Here is a 20,185-nt window from a genome sequence, read left to right on the forward strand (position 1 = left end):
CCTATCTAGATTTCTTCTATAACGGCAACAACCACAAAACAACATTTACAAAAAGAATTGATGGTCTTTTGCTTTAAATTTAGTTATAGATAGTCTATTTTTCTAAATTAAACTAGGCCATTGGATAAAGGACGTGTTTCCTTCCAGTGCTTTCAGTAGAAATGATTAAATCAGAAAATATCCTTCGGTGCAGTTATTTTTGGCGCACCTCTCCTTCTGTCCTGCAACAAATTAAATGTAGTTTGTCATCCACCCCCAGCCTTCACCTGGAACTAAAGTTAGAGTTCGAGGAGACTTCTGGTTTGGGGGATTCTTTTCTAAAGAGAGTGATCGGGTTTTGGATGATGGGAGTTTAGACCAGGGGAAGAATTAGGCCAGTGTGTTCTTGACTCCTATACTGACAGATACCAGAAATGGTGCTTTAGGAAACCAAAAGAAAAAGGCTCTCTAGGAAGGTCATTGAGAAGGATGACGACAACTGAACAGAATCCTGAACTCGGTTTCAGTGTGTCATGGACATTCATGAGCCAATGGTTCACGTGCTCCAGCTAGCGAGCAAGTACAAAGGATGGGAGCATGCAGGATCCTTCTGTCCTGATGCCTGATGCAAAGAGGGCCCTTCTCATTCGCCATTGGCTAGTTCCTTAAGACTTAGGGTCTCATCCCAGAAATTAGCTTAGTGGAGCATGCACTTTACAGAACCAGTGATCCTAAGTATTCGATCCTGTTTTAACCAATCAAAACAAAGACTGCTACAAACCTCTCTGCATATTCTGTAGCTTTTTTTGGTGGTAGCTTATCAGTTCACATCTAATCAGCCTCAGCTGATGCGGTTTTCGGGAAATGGGGCTTAGGTTGGGAACGCAAAACTTAGTTGTTTTGAGGGAAACTAAGGGGCCAGGACCCGATTTCTTCTTATTTTCGCTCGATTTTGTATCTTTGTGAGAGGAGTTAACCATTTTATAGGTTCCTACGTAGCCCTCACATTCATATTTTTCAACTTTTATTTGATTTTTCCTCAATTACATGTACATGGCATTTTTTATCAGTGATCCTTTGGAATGGGTTTGAATCATTGTAGTGCTGTAAATAGCTATTAGTCTCAGTTGTTCATTGTACATTATTCCTGTCACGCTGCTCAATGTTCTCCCGATTCTGCTCATTTCACTCTGCCTCGGTTCATTTAACATTTTCCAGTTTTTTCTCAGTTCTTCTTGCTTGTCATTTCTTACAGCGCAGTGGCATTCCATTAGAATCAGCCATTCCTCAGTGGATGATCCTCTTCATTTTCCAATTCTGTGTCCCCACTGCCAAAAAGAGCCACTTTAAATCCTTTTGTACATAAAGATCCTTTTCCTTTTTTGATTTTTTATATCACTGGGATACAGACCAAGTAATGGTATTGCTGGGTCAGAGAATATATACTGTGGAATGGCCTTCTGGACGTCGCTGCAAATTGTCCTCTACAGTGGTCGAATCCCTTCAAAACTCCTCCACTTGGTGTCTTAACTTTCCCAAATCTCTTCCAGGTTTTCCTTTTCTGAGATAATAGCTAATCTCATACGAATGGACGGGGTACCTCAGAATTGTTTCAATTGTAATTTCTCTAATTAAAAGTGAGTAGGAGAATTGTTTCTTAACTCTAGAGAGCTTTATCTACCTTTTTCTGAGAAACGCCTCTTCATGCCCTTTGACCAGCTGCGGAATGACATCTTATCTATTCAAACCATTGCTATTTGTATTTGAGAAATAAGGTCTTTATTAGAGAGATTCATAAAAAAATATTTCCTCCATTATGATTACTGTGTATTACTCTCCATCTTATTTACTCCTATTTAGGTTCTGACCTCCACCTCCCTTAATTTGGCCTTTTTTCTATTAGCCTCACCCCCTTTCTCTTATCTCCTTCCCTCCTACTTTAAGGTAAGATAGCTTTCTCTATATCCAATTGATCATGTATGTTCTTCCCTAATTTAACCATTGCTTTTTTGGGGAAAATTTTATTTAATTAGTCAGTTTAAAACATTATTCTTTGGTTATAAGAATCATATACTTTCCATCCCATTCCCCTACCCCTTCCTATAGCCTCTGCGTAATTGCACTGGGTTTTACTTGTGTCCTTCATCAGAACCTATTTTCATGTTGGTGTTTGCACTGGGATGTTCGCTCAGAGTCTACATCCCCAACCATATCCCCCTCGACAGTTGTTTTATTCCGGTGTTTTTATTCCCACAGTATTTCTTCTGAATGTGGATAGTGTTCTTTCTTGTAGGTTCCTCCAGGTTGTTCAGGATCACTGCATTGACACTAATGGAGAAGTCCATTACGTTCTCTTGTACCACAGTGTATCCGTCTCTGTGTACGATGTTTTCCTGGTTCTGCTCCTTTAACTCTGCATCAATTCCTGGAGGTTGGTCCAGTCTCCATGGAATCCCTCCACTTTATTATTCCTTATAGCACAATAGTATTCCGTCACCAACAGATACCACAATTTGTTCATCCATTCCCCAACTGAAGGGCATCCCCTCATTTTCCAATTTTTTGCCACCACAAAGAGCGCAGCTATGAATATTCTTGTACAAGTCTTTTTCCTTGTTATCTCTTTGGGGTACAAACCCAGCAGTGCTATGGCTAGATCAAAGGGCAGACAGTCTTTTATCGCCCTTTGGGCATAGTTCCAAATTGCCCTCCAGAATGGTTGGATCCATTCACAACTCCACCAGCAATGCATTAATGTCCCTACTTTGCCACATCCCTTCCAGCATTCATTACTATCCTTTGCTGTCATGTTAGCCAATCTGCTAGGTGTGAGGTGATACCTCAGAGTTGTTTTGATTTGCATATCTCTGATTATAAGAAATTTGGAACACTTTTTCATGTGCTTATTAATGGCTTTGATTTCTTTAACTGAGAATTGCCTATTCATGTCCCTTGTCCATGTATCAATTAGAGAATGTCTTGATTTTTTTGTACAATTGGTTTAGCTCTTTATAAATTTGAGTAATTACACCTTTGTCAGAGGTTTTTGTTATGAAAATTGTTTCCCAAATTTGTTGCTTCCCTTCTAATTTTGGTTTCATTGGTTTTGTTTGTACAAAATCTTTTTAATTTGATGTAATCAAAATTATTGATTTTTTCTAGCTTTTGCTTGGTTTTACAGTCTTTTCTTTCCCAAAGATCTGACATGTATACTATTCTGTGTTTGCCTAATTTGCTTATAGTTTCCTTCTTTATATTCAGGTCATTCACCCATTCTGAGCTTATCTTGGTGTAGAGTGCCTTTGATAATTTCTTAAAATATAATATGTAACATTTTTTGATCATGGCTTTCAAGTAGTCCAATAATTATTAGATTATATTTCCTAGATTTATTTTGTAGTTCAGTTATTTTTCTAATGAGATATTTCACATTTGCTTCTGCTTTTTCATTCTTTTGACTTTGATTGTTTCTTTTTGTTTGTGGAGTCATTAGCTTCTGCTTGCCCAATTCTAATTTTTATGGCATGATTTTCTTAAGTGATCTTATGTACCTTGTAATGTACTTACAAATTCCATTTATAAAAAGTTCTTTTCCTCCCTTGTACTTCCTTTTCCATAAGGCCAATTCTGCCATTCAAGTTCTTCTTTTCAGCACATTTTTGTAAATCTTTTTTCCTTTTGGCCAGTTCTGCTTTTTTAAGGAATACTGCTTTTCATTGAAATTTTGTTCTTTTATCAATTAGTCTTTTCTTTTTTTTAAGGCATTAATTTCTTCAGTATTTCTGGTGCCTCCTTTACCAAGCTATTGACTACTTTTTCATGATTTTCCTTTATTACACTCACTTATTTTCCCAATTTTTATTCTAGTTTTTTATTTTATTTTTAAAATCCTTTCTGAGCTCTTCCATGAACTCTCTTTGGCCTTGAGATCAGTACCTATTTTTTTCTGGAGGCTTTGGATGTAGCAGTATTGATTTTGTTGCCTTTTGAATTGGTGTTTTGATCTTCTCTGGCACCAAAATAACTTTCTGTGCTGAGTTTCTTTTTCTTCTGTTTGCTCATTTTGCAGCCTTTTTCTTTTCTTTTTTCATTAAAAAACAAACACACTATTAAAGTTGCATTTTGTACCTGTGGGAGCAAGCTTCAGGTTCTTTGCACGGCTGCCTTTGGAGCTCTCTGTGGGGATCTACTGCTTTCTGTTCTTTCAGGGTAGTATGATGTAGGCTGGTAAACAGGTCAAAGCTCTCTCCTCGTCCTTGGAACTGTGACCAGGGTCCCTTGCTCTCCTCTGGCCACAAGTGCTGCTGTCTGCAAACGGTCCCAGAGGGCCCCAGGGCCTGCGTGAGTAATGAGACAAGAGTCTTCTGCCCAGACCCGGAGGGACCTATAATCTCCCTGTGATCTCCTGAGCCATTGCTGAAGCCCCTCCTAGCGCCTGGGGCTGCGACTGCCAGAAAACGTGAGTGCTGCTTCCCCTGGAGCACCCGACATCCAGCCTTTCCCCTGTGTGAGGCGGCCCAGAGAGCGCAGAGAGCTCATGCTGTGTGACGAAGGCCCTCCGACTTCCCTTCCGTGCAGTGTCGGAGGGCGGCTTTGTGGCCGGGCGCGGACCCTCCCGGCTCTCTTCACTGCGTCTGTCTGGTGTCCAGCTCTGTCCTCACTCCGCCTTCTCGCTTCCTCTCGCTCCCGTCCGGGCTCTCACCAGCCGTCGGCACGGCCCGCTTCCTCACGCCGCCTTCTCGCTTCTTCTCGCTCCTGTCCGGGCTCTCACCAGCCGTCGGCGCGGCCCGTTTCCTCACGCCGCCGTCTCGCTTCTTCTCGCTCCCGTCCGGGCTCTCACCAGCCGTCGGCGCGGCCCGTTTCCTCACTCCGCCGTCTCGCTTCTTCTCGCTCCCGTCCGGGCTCTCACCAGCCGTCGGCACGGCCCGCTTCCTCACACCGCCTTCTCGCTTCTTCTCGCTCCCGTCCGGGCTCTCACCAGCCGTCGGCACGGCCCGTGTCCTCACGCCACCATCTCGCTTCCTCTCGTTCCTGTCTGGGCTCTCACCAGCCGTCGGCACAGCCCGCTTCCTCACGCCGCCTTCTCGCTTCTTCTCGCTCCCGTCCGGGCTCTCACCAGCCGTCGGCACGGCCCGTGTCCTCACGCCACCATCTTGCTTCCTCTCGTTCCTGTCTGGGCTCTCACCAGCCGTCGGCACGGCCCGCTTCCTCACGCCGCCGTCTCGCTTCTTCTCGCTCCCGTCCGGGCTCTCACCAGCTGTCGGCACGGCCCGTTTCCTCACGCCGCCTTCTCACTTCCTCTCGCTTCCTCTCGCTTCCTCTGCCTCCTGTCGGCACGGCCCGCTTCCTCACACCGCCTTCTCGCTTCCTCTCGCTCCCGTCCGGGCTCTCACCAGCCGTCGGCACGGCCCGTTTCCTCACGCCGCCTTCTCGCTTCCTCTCGCTCCCGTCCGGGCTCTCACCAGCCGTCAGCATGGCCCGTTTCCTCACGCCGCCTTCTCACTTCCTCTCGCTCCCGTCCGGGCTCTCACCAGCTGTCGGCACGGCCCGTTTCCTCACGCCGCCTTCTCACTTCCTCTCGCTTCCTCTGCCTCCTGTCGGCACGGCCCGCTTCCTCACGCCGCCTTCTCGCTTCCTCTCGCTCCCGTCCGGGCTCTCACCAGCCGTCGGCACGGCCCGTTTCCTCACGCCGCCTTCTCACTTCCTCTCGCTCCCGTCCGGGCTCTCACCAGCCGTCGGCACGGCCCGCTTCCTCACGCCGCCTTCTCACTTCTTCTCGCTTCCTCATGCCACCGTCTCGCTTCCTCTCGCTCCCGTCCGGGCTCTCTCTAGCCACGGCCTGGGCATCTGCTGCTGGCCGATTCGGCGGCAGCTTCCCCAGCAGTAAAAGGCTTTGTTTCGTCAGAGATGGCGAGCAAGTGGGTTCGTGTGCGGCCCGAGGTAGTCGCAGAGAGGACTGGGGAGCGACCTGTCGCTGGCCGGCCGTCGTCTGGGCTGGAGCTGGGCTTCCGTCCGATGAGAAAGACCAAACGGAGCATCGTGAACCAGGCCCGAGTGCGCGTCTCCCGAGAAGGCTCTGCACGCCCTTCTCTGCTTTGTCTGCCATTTGGCCCTGTTTAAGGAGAGCTGTGAGAGGTCGAGCCAGAGGCGTCGTCTTACGGAGCTACAGAATCGGAGACAGAGACCTCAAGGGGCTCCGCTGTGCGTGCGCCAGAGTCTGGGCCGTCCCAGCAGGCCGGGGCTTCCCCTTCTTGGTAGCCGCCTCCTACTTCCTGTCCCTCTGGGCTCGGCGCAGCTTCAAGGGAGCTTGTGGTTCCTGGGGTCATTGTGGGGTGGGGGATGGGAAGGGCTTTGGGGCAGCGCCTGAACTCTGGCTATGGCGGAGGGACACGGATGGGAAGTCCAGACGCGGCCTTTGTGAGTCTGACTGCCTTTGGAGAGATCGTCCCTTGGCCCGGAAGTCACGTCCTCGCCGGGCGCGTCTCCCTCCTCGGGTCCTCCTTGGTCTGCTCAACGACGGGTCCCTAGACCACGAGATCAATGCCAGGATCCAAAAGGCCAGCCAGGCACGCGGGCGGCTGCACTGCAAAGTCCTCCAACACAGCGGTGTAAGCACTGCGACGAAGCTCAAAGTGTACAACGCAGTCGTCCTCAGCTCGCTCCTGTACGGTGTGAGACATGGACACTGTACCGGAAGCACATGAAACAGCTGGAGCAATTCCACCAACGCTCCCTCCGGTCAGTCATGAGGATCCGATGGCAGGACCGAATCACCAACCAGGAAGTCCTCGACAGAGCCAACTCCACCAGCATCGAAGTCCTGGTCCTCAAAGCCCAGCTACGATGGTCTGGACACGTCATCCGCATGGACCCACAGCGAATACCAAGACAGGTATTCTACGGTGAACTGTCAGCTGGACTCAGGAAACAAGGCCGACCAAAGAGAAGATTCAAGGATCAGCTAAAGTCCAACTTGAAGTGGGCTGGCAGGACACCAAAGCAACTAGAACTCGCTGCCTCTGACAGAAGCAGCTGGCGAGCCCACATTCACCAGGCCGACACCACCTTTGAAGATGAGCGATGTCGACGTCTTGCCGCTGCGCGTGAACGCCGACACCAGGCCACAGCCGCACCTCCCGTAACAACTGGCGTCCCAGGCCCCATGTGCCACAGACTGTGCGCCTCAGCCTTTGGACTCCAAAGTCACATGAGGGTACACTGTAGATGAAACTGCACAAAGACAAGAGTCATACTCTATCACTGAGAGACTACCACTATATACTATACTAATGCGAAAAAATAGCCAAAAAAGGGGAAAATGCATAGGTGCATGCATGTGCGTTGTAAAAAAATAAGAAGAATGGTGAGCCGCACAAAATAGATAGAAAAACTGTTCAATACAGGTTCAAAACTAAATACTTTTGATAGAGGTAATCAAAAGTATCCTCTGTGATGAAGTGAAGCTCAAATATGAACTTCCCTTCAGGGCCAGGTGCAAGGACGCTAAAGAGACTTATTATAAAAATAAAGTATTTATTGAAATATATAAGGATAAATAAAGATTTTAATTCTAAGGGATTCTAAATCCACCCAAATAAATTCCCAGGTTCCATAAGGAACTGCTTTTCCTGTAATTCATAGGCTACACTAATCCTCCCTGATTTGACTCACCCAAATTTATACTATCTAAATAAAAGCTACTGCTATTATCCTTATAGATCTTAACTTCGCCTTCAAATTATAAAATAGCAAAGACTGCTGGTTGAGTCTCAACAAGAATCAAGTTAGGACTCTGAGTCTTAACAGACTCAAGACCAGGTTTTTCTTTGGTCTTCTTAGAGTTAAACAATCTATAAAACCACACTAGATAGTCAATAGTGTTTCCCAAGTTGGGAAAGGAAAACCCCGAGTCCTTCAGGTCTTTCCCTCAGACAGAGAGAGGCAAAGATGTTCCTCCTCCAGCCCTGAGAGAGTCTCTGAGGGTGTCTCTGCCAACTGCCAGAGAGAGTAATTGACACAGAAAACGGTTGTAATTGTCACACCTGAAATTAACACGCTCTCTGCTCTGCTTCAAACTCCAGCTCTTTCTCCAGCAGCCACTTTGCTTCTTATCTCTAAACTAATAAAACAAGCCTTATTTTCTAATATCCTTATAGCATGTCTATGCATTGTACATATATATATATATACACACACACATATATATATACATATATAAATATTTTTATGGGGATTCTTTGGTGTTTTAATGGAGGTGTTTTTATGTACACATTTCATCTTATTGATATAAATAGGCATATACTGTTATTTTGTGAAATGTCAGTAGTTTTAAAATTAATATTCCTACATTATTGTGTAATTCTAAATTGTTTATATATTTTAATAGGGCATAAAATTTAATTTCTACATGTTTGTAGGATGTAGGGAAAATTATCTATCATTTTATTGACTTAAGATTTAAACTATGGGATTTAGGGATCGTATTTGATTATTTTGAAATTATAAGTGCATTTCAGTGTTGCGTCTCATAATACAGCCTCAGCTGCAGGGAGACAAAGGATAAGCCCTAGAGTGGCAGTTTGAATTCATTAGTCACACTGCACTTTATGCTGCTAAGCCCATCTGGCCACTTGTAGGCACCTCTACTCGGCTGTCTCCATAAAATCTGAAGCAACCCGACTTAACCTTGCACAAACAGCCAGGAAATCTATAAACCTGGCACATACAAAGGGTATATTCGGAAGAAAAGAATAGATCTGCTCTGTGGACTTTCAGAGTGTGAAGTGCTCTTAAGCTTCCTGAAAATAGAAGGATATGGAACAGGAAATGAAACTTTCAGTCAACAAACGGTGGAATCCAGGTGATTGTATGGAAAAAGAACCTTGACCCCTGCGCAGGATGAAATGTCATTCATTTCTAGCAAAAAAAGTGACAAACTAATGGGAAATGGGGAAGTAATTCCTAGCCAAAAAGCAATTACTTCCTAATGTAAATGCATTCATGGAATATACCTCGCTGCCTTTCGAGTTTGCTTGTCAGGCTGTGATAACTGTGTATGATAGAAGAACAAAGAAAACGTGTTACTGTGGTCCTGTTATCAACAATAATATTGAAGGGTAAATAGTTTCAACAACTAGCACTCGGAGAATGTTTTAAGGAATGAACTGCTTTTCCCATTGTGAGCCAGGTTGTTTTAACGGAAAATTGTAAAGCCAGTTGATTTGGCCCTCTGCTTCTTACCTAAATATACCCGTCTCAATTTCATGGACAAAAACACGACTTTCCAGGCCACCAGATGTTGTAGGGAAGAACTGCTATTTGACTAGGTCCAAATCAGTCAGTCTGCACCACACCAATGGAAGTTTTCAGCCCTCTGAACATCCTCAGCGTGCCAAAGTAGGATGCTGGTTGGTAGCTGGGGACAGCTGGCCTAGAGACACTGAGAAATCTTTGTAAACACACTTACTCTGTCCTGGAAAATGGAGGGATTGGGGAAGCACGAATGCCGTAGAGGAGAAATGACAGAGAGTGTACTTGTGCATTTTTAGTACTTCTGTGTAAGTCGAAACATTACCTATTTTTATATTGGGCTGTTTCTTCATTACGTTCCCTGAATCTGGATCACTGAAGGGGAAATATATGTATGAGTGTATACTTGAATCGTTCAGTTTTATTTTCTGGCCCCTTTCACACAGCATCAGCTCATCTTTTCCTTTGTTGCATTTTACAGTGTGTGATTTTTCAGGGTACTTTTGAATAAATAAGACCCTCGGACAGAGAGCCTTGTGCTAGGAATTCTGAGATTTGAACTATAGTTTTGGGGAAACTTTCTTTGACAAACATAATTTTAGCATCTACCTTATGAAGGAAGTGTGGTGTCGCTTCATGATGCTTTTTATGTCCATGTTTTGTATAAGGTGCTTTTTAAAAGCCAGAGGAAATAACATTTTACTAACTCAGTTTAGCTATGTTCATATGGAGAATGTTTTTTCCCACGTTGTTGTATTTATTGAGAAGGATTTTTCTTGGGGACTTGACTTAAGCCCTTATTTTTGGCACTTTAAAACTTTCTACTACCCTTGTATTGAAAATAGCATTTTTTTTTTTGCTTAAAAGTCATTTTGTTTGGTTTCACTAGATACCATGTTTTTAGGAGACAAATGGAAATGACAAGAGCAAGATTAGCTATCACTGCTCTAAAATTTGAAAATGGAGTGCGTAAAATGTTTGTATCACACTCGTTGAGTCTTAAAAACCCAATTAATCAAAAGATGCCTTTTCAGACTCCCATGGGAATCCTGTGTCACCAGAGGATCAAGTCAGTCTTGCTCAGCAGATTTCTGATGTTGTGAAGCAGCCAGCTTTTATAGCAGGCATTGGAGCTGCCTGTTGGATAATCCTTATGGTCTTCAGCATCTGGTTGTATCGTCACCGGAAGAAGAGAAATGGACTCACTAGTACTTATGCTGGTATAAGAAAAGGTATTTAACTCATTGACTTCTAAAATTCTGGGAAGTTGCATTTTTATGGGTAGTACTTGGGGTATTTTAAGTCATTACAAACCTTTACATTTATAATGTTTCAAAGTTAAAAATTGTATTGCTGTGTGTACCTTATGTTCAATTTAAAGCCTATTTATTGTATATGACTGAAAGTGAACATAAGCTACGTGTGCACCTTTGTAGCAATGTAATCATACATGTGTGTGGAAATTAGCTTTCTCTAGACTGCATGGACAAGAGAGAATCATGAAAAATAGAATAAATATGGTGATGGAGACTCTTGAGTTCAGTGTTTTAGAAGATACATAACCTCATTTCCTGACTTGTGAGTCTACTTTATCCTTCTAGACCAGCCATAATTCGTCCTACGAGTGGGGAGATTCCACCCTTCCTATGACCAAAATTCTAAAAAAGAATTTGAGTTTTGAAGAGAACAAGAATAAGCGGGACGATTGTGGTCTTTGATTATTTTAGGATCAATCATTGTTTTTCTAGATGAGGTATTAGTGATTGAGAAATTGCTATTGCTGGCAGAGAAGAGAGAAGGAATCAGGATCTTTTCCCCCCTTAATTAAAGCTTCTCAGTTGAACATATACATATTGCTGATGGCAGGGTTTCCAGTACCCAAATTTACAGTGTCAGCAGAATTTATGCTTGAATTAGTTTTATTGGAAAGCGTTTCTTTGGCACCAGCTGCCGTCTCCTGGGATGAAGCGAATAGTGCCAGGGCTCTTCACAAGTACCTGTTCCACATGTACTTTGGATGAATTCTTTTGATCTCTTTATCCCCAGGAAATGGGAAGGCTGCTAGACAGACAGATAGACATTCCTTAGAAAGAAAATTTCCTCCTGATTTACCAAAACTTCAGTTTGGAATCCTTCAGATCACTGTTGTTCCTCATAAATCTTTTGTATGATACAGAGCCCCATTATTGATTTGCAAAGTTTAATTTGTATTAAAGATATCACGTCCACCCCGTTTAGGGGGAGAGGAGGGAGGATTGCTATAAACCTGTAAGAAAGCACAGCTTTAAGCATCTCGGCCAAATCATTTGACAGCCTCGTCCATTTCTTCCTTTAAATGAACTAGTTATCATTCCACAAAGAGATTTCTGTTCAGTGGACGAAGTCAGTCAGTTAATCCACCACCTGAAGTGGGGGGAAAAGCTCCAACTCCCTCATTAGACGGTTGTCGTGTTAGTAGCATCAAACCGATCTTCAAACATGCCATTTATTGAACCACAGAGTTTGTTGCCTCACCAGGAAGTTGGTCTCTGTCGGTCTATAGCTTGCACCCAGTCTGTATGCAGACTGAAGTGGCCCAAGACACCTATATTAGCATAGTCAGTGTGTTGGAATAAGAAGAAAATAAGAAGGTTGCTCTGTTTTGAGAACTGCTGTTCTTGTGAAAGTTGCAGAGTTCGGGTTTTTGTTTCAATCTCTTTGATGGTGATGAATGCGAGGTTGCCTCTTTCCTTACATCTTCCACTCAGGACTCACATCCATCATGTGACTTTGTATGTAGTTGCACCTATTTAATAGCTCTAATTCTCTCGGATCCTTAAGCTATCTAAGCAGACTGGATTTACCTTCTGAAATTCTCTTTCCTCCTTACTAATATGCCTTAAGCATGCCGGTCAGTGTTTGTGCATCCTTTCTGTAAAACCTACTAAACGTCGTGGCCCTTTCTTCCTGCTAGTGTTGGAGCAGAAATCATAGAACATAATTACAAATGTAATTTGATGAGGTTTTCCTTCTGCTGTCTGTGCCTTAATGGCACTGAATAATGAAAGAGTTATTTCTTCATTTATTTCATTCATATTATTGATGTAGTTCTTCAAAAAGTCCTCTTCTATATGTTGATATTTTTAAAAGGAACATGTTTCTACACTGAAAAATCATGTTCATAATTTCCCCAAAAAGATGGGAAGCATTTAAAGAAATAAATGTAAAAGAACCTATTGATCTGTAAATTCTTAACAATGTTTTCAGACTTTTTTGCCTCTGGTGTGACATGTTAAAATACTTCAATACCTGCACTTGCACATAGACACTCCTCTTGGGCAGAAAGACCGTTTGTCAATGGAAGCTTTGAGAATTAAGCTGTCCTTTGGTGTGCTAGCTGTGAAGATTTCATTTAGTTTGACCTCTTTTCATTTTCTTTTCTATTGACTATGAGAAGAAACGACAAGGGCCTTGCCTATTTCTTCTGCATCCTTGTGACTGCAAATTGATGTCGAGGCACTCCATATAGCTTGAATGGCTCTAGTTTCACGGATGCCTTTTTATTTATTCATTTATGGACTTGTTCCTATGGTTTGGTATTTTTTTAATGTAGCTAAATTACTGTGTGATAAAACTTGACTGTGGAGTGGGTGCGGAGGGGAAGCCGCCACAGAATTCCTGACTTCTGGGCTAGAAAGTGAAGGTCAGAGCATTGAGTTGAGCAAACAGTCCTGATGTTTTCTGTTTCCCCTTTCTAGCCGTAGTGTACCTAGATGTAAAGTAGCTTGTGCTTCCTGGAGGGCCCTCACTGATACTCTTTGTATCTCCAAGGGCTTTATCCTAAAGTACATTTCATAGGAAAATGTGAACTCTCTGAAATGGAGAGCACACCTGGCAGTGATCTTCCATCAAACAGGCAGGCAGAATCCCATTTCCGAGGCATCTGAGTTTATCTAACTAAGTCTTAATCTCAAGTCACTCTCACAACCAGTGGAGACTTGAAATGAACCAAAGAGCTGGAAGCAGAAGTCTGTGTCCTCCCTCTGAAATCCCGCAGCAATTGTTCCTGTGTTCAGCGATACGCAGAGGAAGGGGGAGTGAGATGGCAGGAAGGACGAGGGAGTCGAGGGCACTACTGATTCCATGAAGTCTTCTAACTAGAGGGAGAGGGAAGGGTTTCACAGGACTAGCACTACTCTGTTGTTAGGTTACCGTGTGCAGCACAGCACGTGTATACAGGCACAGGCAGACAGAGCACTCTGAGAGAGCTTTAAAAAAGAAAGTGGAGAAATGGTGGCTTCAAGCCTTCCCGGCTTGTTCTGTCAGGTCAAAAGGAACAGTTGGGAAGGTAGCGTTGACACGCTGCTCGAATCCGGGGGTGGACAAGGGTTCCATTCGGTCGTTCCTTTTGTCCCGTGATGGCTTTCTTCGGAATTCTTGATAGTTTCCTCTGAATGATCACTTACTCACTGATTCATAGAAATGTTCAAGGGAGATCATCTACTTGTTCCAGAGCCCGTTCTCCGAGGTGGGTGGTTAATTATACATACATAAAACCATATGAAATGGCTAGCAGTTTAGTCCTCATGTCTGTACTGAGCCTGTGAGATCAGTGGAGAGTCCATGGCTGGCTCTGCCCCTCCTGGAGGCCGGCCTCTTTTTTGGCCACAAATGGGAGGTTGTGCATCTCTCAGCGTTCACAACCACTGGCCTGGTTATTTGCATTTGGTTTAGCTCAGCTGTCTGCCTGATTTATACTAATGTGATGTGTCCCTTCTCTCTTCAGCTTAATAACTGGTTCCTCTTTTGTTTTGATTTTTCAGTCCCGTCTTTTACCTTCACACCAACAGGTACCTATTTGTACTTACCCTCACCCTGTCCTTTGTGCGTCTGGCATGTGGCATGTGATCATATTGCACGTTTTCTAATATAACCAACCCAACATCTGGGCAGAAACACGAAAAAGGCTGAAAATCAGGCACTTTGTTTGAAGAGAAATCCTAGCATTGCTTTTCATCTGCTGATAGCCTTGTTCACTCACGACTTCACATGGAGCGACCATTGGACGTGCTAATGATCCTGGTGCTTATTTGTGGACTTCATTCTTTTCTCCACTTGAACTCGGTTCTCTTCCTTATCATTCTGTGCTGTGGAAGCTCATTCCTAGAGAATGAAGCTTCCCCTTTTCTCAGGCCAAGATCCCGATAAGCAGGCCGATTTAGTTTATTTGGGGAGCAGCCCTCTTCTCTCACCCACCATTAGCAAAAAAATGCCTGCCGTGTTCCTGGATGCACTTAGCTCCCCTTGCAGATTCCCAGCCAGGTGTAAAAGTGAGGATTTGGCAGATGCGAAAAGCGCATTCCTGCTAAGACAGTGCGTAGCTGTGGAGTCCATCCGCATTTGCAGTGAAGCTCATCATTTACGCCTTGGAGCTCACCGTCAGTGACTGCTTAAAACAGCAAACAGAGCCAAGCGGAAAGCACGAAAGTCGTCTTTAAATACTAAGAATGTGTTGGGTGCTCGGAAGAGGGGTAAAAGTCACTAACCTAAACGCCTTGAGTCCGCGGACTCTCGCTAGTCACCTCGACGTGTCGAGCCGTCTCTTCTCTGTTGGACGGCCATCTTTTCGCCTGGCGTTTTTGTCCGCTAAAAGCATCTTTACAGCGTTGAGTTTCCCAACTCGAACCACAGATTGTGGAGCTTATTCATGGTCTCTACATGCATAATGCCGACTGAATTAGCAGCCCTGGGAGGGAGGGAGGGAGAGAAGCAGGGAGGGAGGCAGTTTGGATCACAGAACTTGGGGAAACGCGTGTGGAAATTTGAAAACGAAAAACGGTAAAAAAGAAGGCGTGAGGGGGAAGGTATTGTGGAGCTGTGTGATGAGCTGGAGAGAGGAACGAATGCTGTTTTCAGTCTTGAGGACATTCAGAAAAATGGGCATTTCCTAGAATCCTTGTCCTGGCTTAAGAAGAAATTCATTTCCCCAGAAAACTGTGCTCACTAGAGGTCTGGGGGGAAAGAATGTCTCTTAGAAGGTATTGAAAATGCACATCCTGTTCCGTCTCGGATCCAACTATTAATTGTTGCTTTCTTTTGTCCTATTCTAGTAACTTATCAGAGAGGAGGCGAAGCCGTGAGCAGCGGAGGCAGGTAATTACATTGTTTATTTTGGAGTCTCACGACCGAACGGAGGCTTGTAGGAAAGGGACACGGGCAACCGGTATTTTCTGGATTTCGGTACTAGCGGGATTTTGGAACTTGGTTTGGACCGTGACAACACAATGCGGGTTCCCTTTGTGGAACTGAACTGAACTGGGCCTCCAGCCCAGCTGCTGGTAGGACTGGAAGCAGCGCCCTGCCGGAAAGGAACAGCAGAGGGAGCACTAGAACTGACAAAGCAGGACTTGGCCTAACCGATGGTTCCAGCATTAAAATGATTAACTCACGGAGACGAGAGATGCCACAAAAGGAGGCCCGTCCCTTGGGATGCCGCAGCTCAGAAGTCGCTATTGTTCTGGGCTGGTCCTGTAGATCCGTTTGAGCCAACGCTTAGAACAAGGGAGGATCCAAGACAAGAAGTCGGGGAGCCCCTACTGACTGCAGAGCTTCTTTCTGCAGACGGCCACAGAAGGCCGTAGTTGGTGGCCTGTTGTGGAACTGGTGCTCACCGCGCCGCTGCGGGGTCACTCAGGCGAGGCGCTGGGTCTGGACTCGCCTGGGAAGAGACGACTTCAAGAAGACAAAAGAAGCGGATGCCCGTCTTGTTTAGGGTGTGCAAACGCCAAAAGAAAAGCCTCTCCCGAGACCTCTTTTCTGTTTGGGCCATTTAGCAAAAGCAGCCAGAAAACGGTCCGGAATATTGGGCACTGTGCACTGATTCTCTCCAGGGGAGGGTGCGGGCCTCTTTGCTCTGCTGTCCCTGTTCCTCTCCTATCAGCGGAGTCAAGTAGCGGTTCTTTCCCCAAATGCCCAGTGTGTCTATTTGAGGGATTCTCCTGGACACAGCGTGGCAGCCTCTAACCGAGCCTCTGCTCTGGAGAACGTTGGGTCCGCTTCTGTCCGCCTGTCCTATCACCACTCTCTGTGTGGTCTGACAAAGGACCAAGAACTTGTTCACTGTAGACTCCACTGGCACGTCCTGCTCCGCACGTGGCTGTTGGCCTTTTGCTTTGGTGAAGGAAGTTCTGAAATCCCGAAGAAGGTCAGCGCTTCGAAGTCTCATGTTCGCCATCCCCTCTTTTAGGCATGCACAGACAAAAGAGAACACCGATCATGGTTTATCCTCCTGTTTATTTCTATGTATGATGTACACAGACATAGCTGTGAGCAGACGTTCTAGTGTTTAAAAGAAGGGCTTTCCCCCAAATGGAGTCCAGCTAAACCCAGAATAAAGCAAGGAAGTTCAGCGTTCTGTGCCTTCCAAATGATGTGGGAAAGACTGAATCAGATGTGCCGAACCCTGCATTCTAGATCTCTTTGCTGACGCTAAAGTTCTTCCTCTGTAAAAGGAAGAACTCAGTAACTAACTCCTTAAATTCTTCTCTAAATGTCCAAATCCTACAGTTTGGAGCATTGTTTAAAACTAGAAATGTGATGGTTAGAATCAGCGAGAGGAGCTCGCTCATTAATGTGCTTGCTTTACAGGACAGAGGAGGTAAGTCATCAATACCCATCCACTCCTGTCCTCCTCAAATATGCTTAAGCAGCCTGAAAGAAATAGCTCTTTCATGGCCAAACTAGAATACACAGCCCCAGCAGGGGAGGGGATGTGTTGGAGAAAGCGCTCCATATCGATAGGAGTAGAACAACAAAAGCCTGAAGGAGCTTCTCTTAATCGATCGGGTATGGGTCTACGTTAGGCTTCTCTTAATCAATCGAGTATGGATCCACTCAGCATAGGGGCTAAACATCAGAACTTCTTCCCTTCTTCCTCCTTGTATGTCCTCCCCAAACTGCAAAGCCTCATTTGGAGGAGATGGCCCACGAGCCAGCCTTCCTCGCTCTTTGCCGTCAGCTGTCCTTACAGTAGAGCAGAAGCTTCTTGCGGGTAATGATTGTGAGGTGTGTGTGTGTGTGTGTGATGGAGCGATATAGATCATGTGTGAGTTTGTCTGCACGTTGACACTATGTATGTAGTTCACAGAATATGCTCACACAAACTATGTGTGTGTGAGGACATGTGTGCAAATTCCTTGTCCTCTTCCTGACAAGCAGACATTGTGAGAGCCAGAGGAAAGCTCCTTGGTGATACCAACATGAAGAAGGCTCGCTCGTAAGGAGAGGACTGAAGCCACCAAACCTGGAGGAAGAAGTGCCTCCCATCACAAGGGCTCTGTCCCTCAGTGTCAGCGGTCAGGGTCTTGGGGTACTGGTGATACGTGATTCTGCTCTTGCTTAGTCCAGCAGTCTGTGTCCAACTCTACCTGCATCACGCCCCAACACCGCCACGTTGTCCACCTTTATAGAACAAGTCTGAAGTGGAAATTTTACAAAATTGCTTTGTTGGCCCTATGAATGAGGGTTCAAATATACATTTTACACACACAATTGATCCTCCTTCTGCTCTTGTCATGGGCTTCTAAAGCTTGTCTGACCTCAGCCAGACAAGTATGGAATGGAGGACTTGGAAAATCCTGAGCCAAGTGATTGCTTTTGCAGCTGATATGGGAAAAGACCATCCATTGACATCGACTTCTTTATTTGGAATTGGATTTGACGTGCGAGGTCATTGCTGTGCGAACTAGGAGTGTCCCAGCACTTTGTACCCCTGGAGTCACCCACATCCCTGAAAAAACTGGGGCCTTGCCCATCATCACACGGCCCGTGCACGTTAGCCTCAGAGTGGGGCCTCGGCCTTCCCTCCGCTCCTCACTGCCTTGTTCATGAGTCTGGTGGTTGTCGACAGACGCTTTTAAAGACTCATCATCGCCATCATCATCATCGTCGTCGTCATCGTCGTCATCATCATCGTTGTCATCGTCGTCGTCGTCGTCGTCGTCGTCATCGTCGTCATCATCATTGTGGTTGTGGTGTTTGTTAGATCATTTATTCTTGTCTAAAACTGGTTCAGCGTCCGGCTCATCTCTGTTTGGCCCACGTGTCTGGAGTATTCCACTCCTTCTTTAGCAATCGTGCTTGGAGGGGGAGAAGGACAACGAATGAGACGTAGAGCGCACGTCGTGCCAGGCACTCCATTCTCCCAGAGCAGTCCCTGGATCACAGCGTCCCCCCTCTAAAGACACAAGTACGACGTGCCCAGAAAGGGTCTTTGTAGCAGTGTGGAAGTGCCAGGAGGAGAGAAGATGGGCTACGTGCAGCCGGTTCTTTCTGCCGAGCTGCTGACGTCTGTCCTGCTCTGTTACGTGTTTCGTCAAGTGTGTGTCTTCGGCTTGGCGAGGAAGGTCGAGCGGTACACTTGGACTGTGATCACTGATGAAGCCGAAGAAATGGCAGCTGGAAGAGGCGCCGGCGCTCCCCTCACGGCGTAAAGAGGAAGTGGAACGGGAGGAGCTGCCCAGAGAAGCCGTGCGCTCCTCCACTGAAGCGCGTACAGCCTGCGTGCCCGCGCCGCGGACTGGCGCCGTCGCTCCTGGAGCGCTCGTTTGGCTTCAGAGGCCGACGCGACGCCCCCTGCGCTCTGCGGCAACCGTGATGTCCAGGCCGTGGACAGCCAGGCTTCGGCCGCGAATGACACTGCTCCTCTGCGGAGCGGAATCTTCCTCGTTCTTCACACCCAGCTCTAGCCGTTCTGGACGCACCGGGTCCGGCAGGCACGTCTGGATACGCCAATCAGCGTGGCCACAATGGTTCTCCGAAGGAGCCCGGTTGGCTTGCTGCTTATTTTGAGTTCCGGCGCTTGATTTACACGCCATTCGTCCTCGCACACGCGCATCCGTGAGGAAGCGTTGGCAGGTTTCAGCCCTTCTCCCGTTTAAGAACAGGGACGCGGCCTCGAACTCCAGACGTCGGCAGGAAGTTCTTTGGAAACGGCGCCCTCGTGTGGAGCGCGAGGCTTCCCGGAGGGAGCACGGCCGGCCGGTTCTCCTTCACAGCCTCGTTGATGGACATGACCGAGCCTTGGGGACGCCCGCTCAGACGGGGCTGTGTGGGAAGAGACCCGGGCAGGCCGTGGGCGCCTCCGTGGATTCCTTTGCACCGTCGGTCCGAGCGCTGTTAGTGGGAGTGGAACGTTGGGGCGGGTTTCTTAATGCACGCTGTGTCCCCGCTGGTGAGGCAGAAAGCCCCCCGCGTGTGCCAGGAATCGAGCCGGGGACCGGCCGTGACCAGGACGGCCCGGCGCGCATTCAGGCCCGGAGAGGTCGCTGCCAGTACAGAGCTCGCTCGTTACCGGCCTCTCGCCGAGGCTCGTCCGCTGGGGGGTCGGAGCTTCCCTTACGGGGGCAGCCTCGGAGGCTGCCCAGCTCTTGGGCTCTGGCGATGGTGCTGGCGGGGCCCCGAGCGCTGGCGGGGCCCACGCGAGCCGCCTCCAGCGTCCGTCCGTCTGTCGGGGGGTGAAACGAGAGGCGCCGTGACTCACACGTGGCCCGTTTGCGTTTCCTTCAAGGCCCGGCCTTCTCAACATCAACGAGCCCGCCGCGCAGCCCTGGCTGGCAGACACGTGGCCCAACACGGGCAGCAGCCACAACGACTGCTCCATCAACTGCTGTACGGCAAGCAACGGCAACAGCGACGGCAACCTGACCACCTACAGCCGCCCGGGTGAGACAGCCTTCTTTGTCAGCTCTACCCCACTCCCGAGACACACACGCGCACACCACGCACACGCATGTGCACGCGCACACCCATGTGCACACGCACACGCATGCCCCCATGCACACCTATGTGCACACACACACCACGCACACACATGCCCTCCCACGCACACCGATGTGCACACACCCATGCACACGCACACACATGCCCCCACGCACACCTATGTGCACACCCACCATGCACACGCGTGCCCCCCCACGCA

The 20,185-nt window shown here is 46.9% G+C and overlaps 1 protein-coding gene across 23 annotated transcripts in view; it reads left to right on the forward strand.

Annotated features, from left to right (window-relative positions):
- Positions 1-20,185, forward strand: part of ROBO1 (roundabout guidance receptor 1) — a 1,078,784-nt gene that overhangs the window by 1,014,244 nt on the left and 44,355 nt on the right. For 21 of the 23 annotated variants that reach the window (XM_056807827.1, XM_056807826.1, XM_056807833.1 and 18 more), the window contains 4 exons: positions 10,263-10,460; positions 14,031-14,057; positions 15,318-15,360; positions 19,775-19,929. In XM_056807827.1, the coding sequence (XP_056663805.1) occupies positions 10,263-10,460; positions 14,031-14,057; positions 15,318-15,360; positions 19,775-19,929 (423 nt within the window). The remainder of the gene's footprint in view (positions 1-10,262; positions 10,461-14,030; positions 14,058-15,317; positions 15,361-19,774; positions 19,930-20,185) is intronic. The other 2 variants (XM_056807829.1, XM_056807824.1) reach the window with 1 other exon arrangement.

The sequence above is a fragment of the Monodelphis domestica genome, chromosome 8 (assembly GCF_027887165.1).
Source record: "Monodelphis domestica isolate mMonDom1 chromosome 8, mMonDom1.pri, whole genome shotgun sequence".
NCBI classification, from domain to species: Eukaryota; Metazoa; Chordata; class Mammalia; order Didelphimorphia; family Didelphidae; genus Monodelphis; species Monodelphis domestica.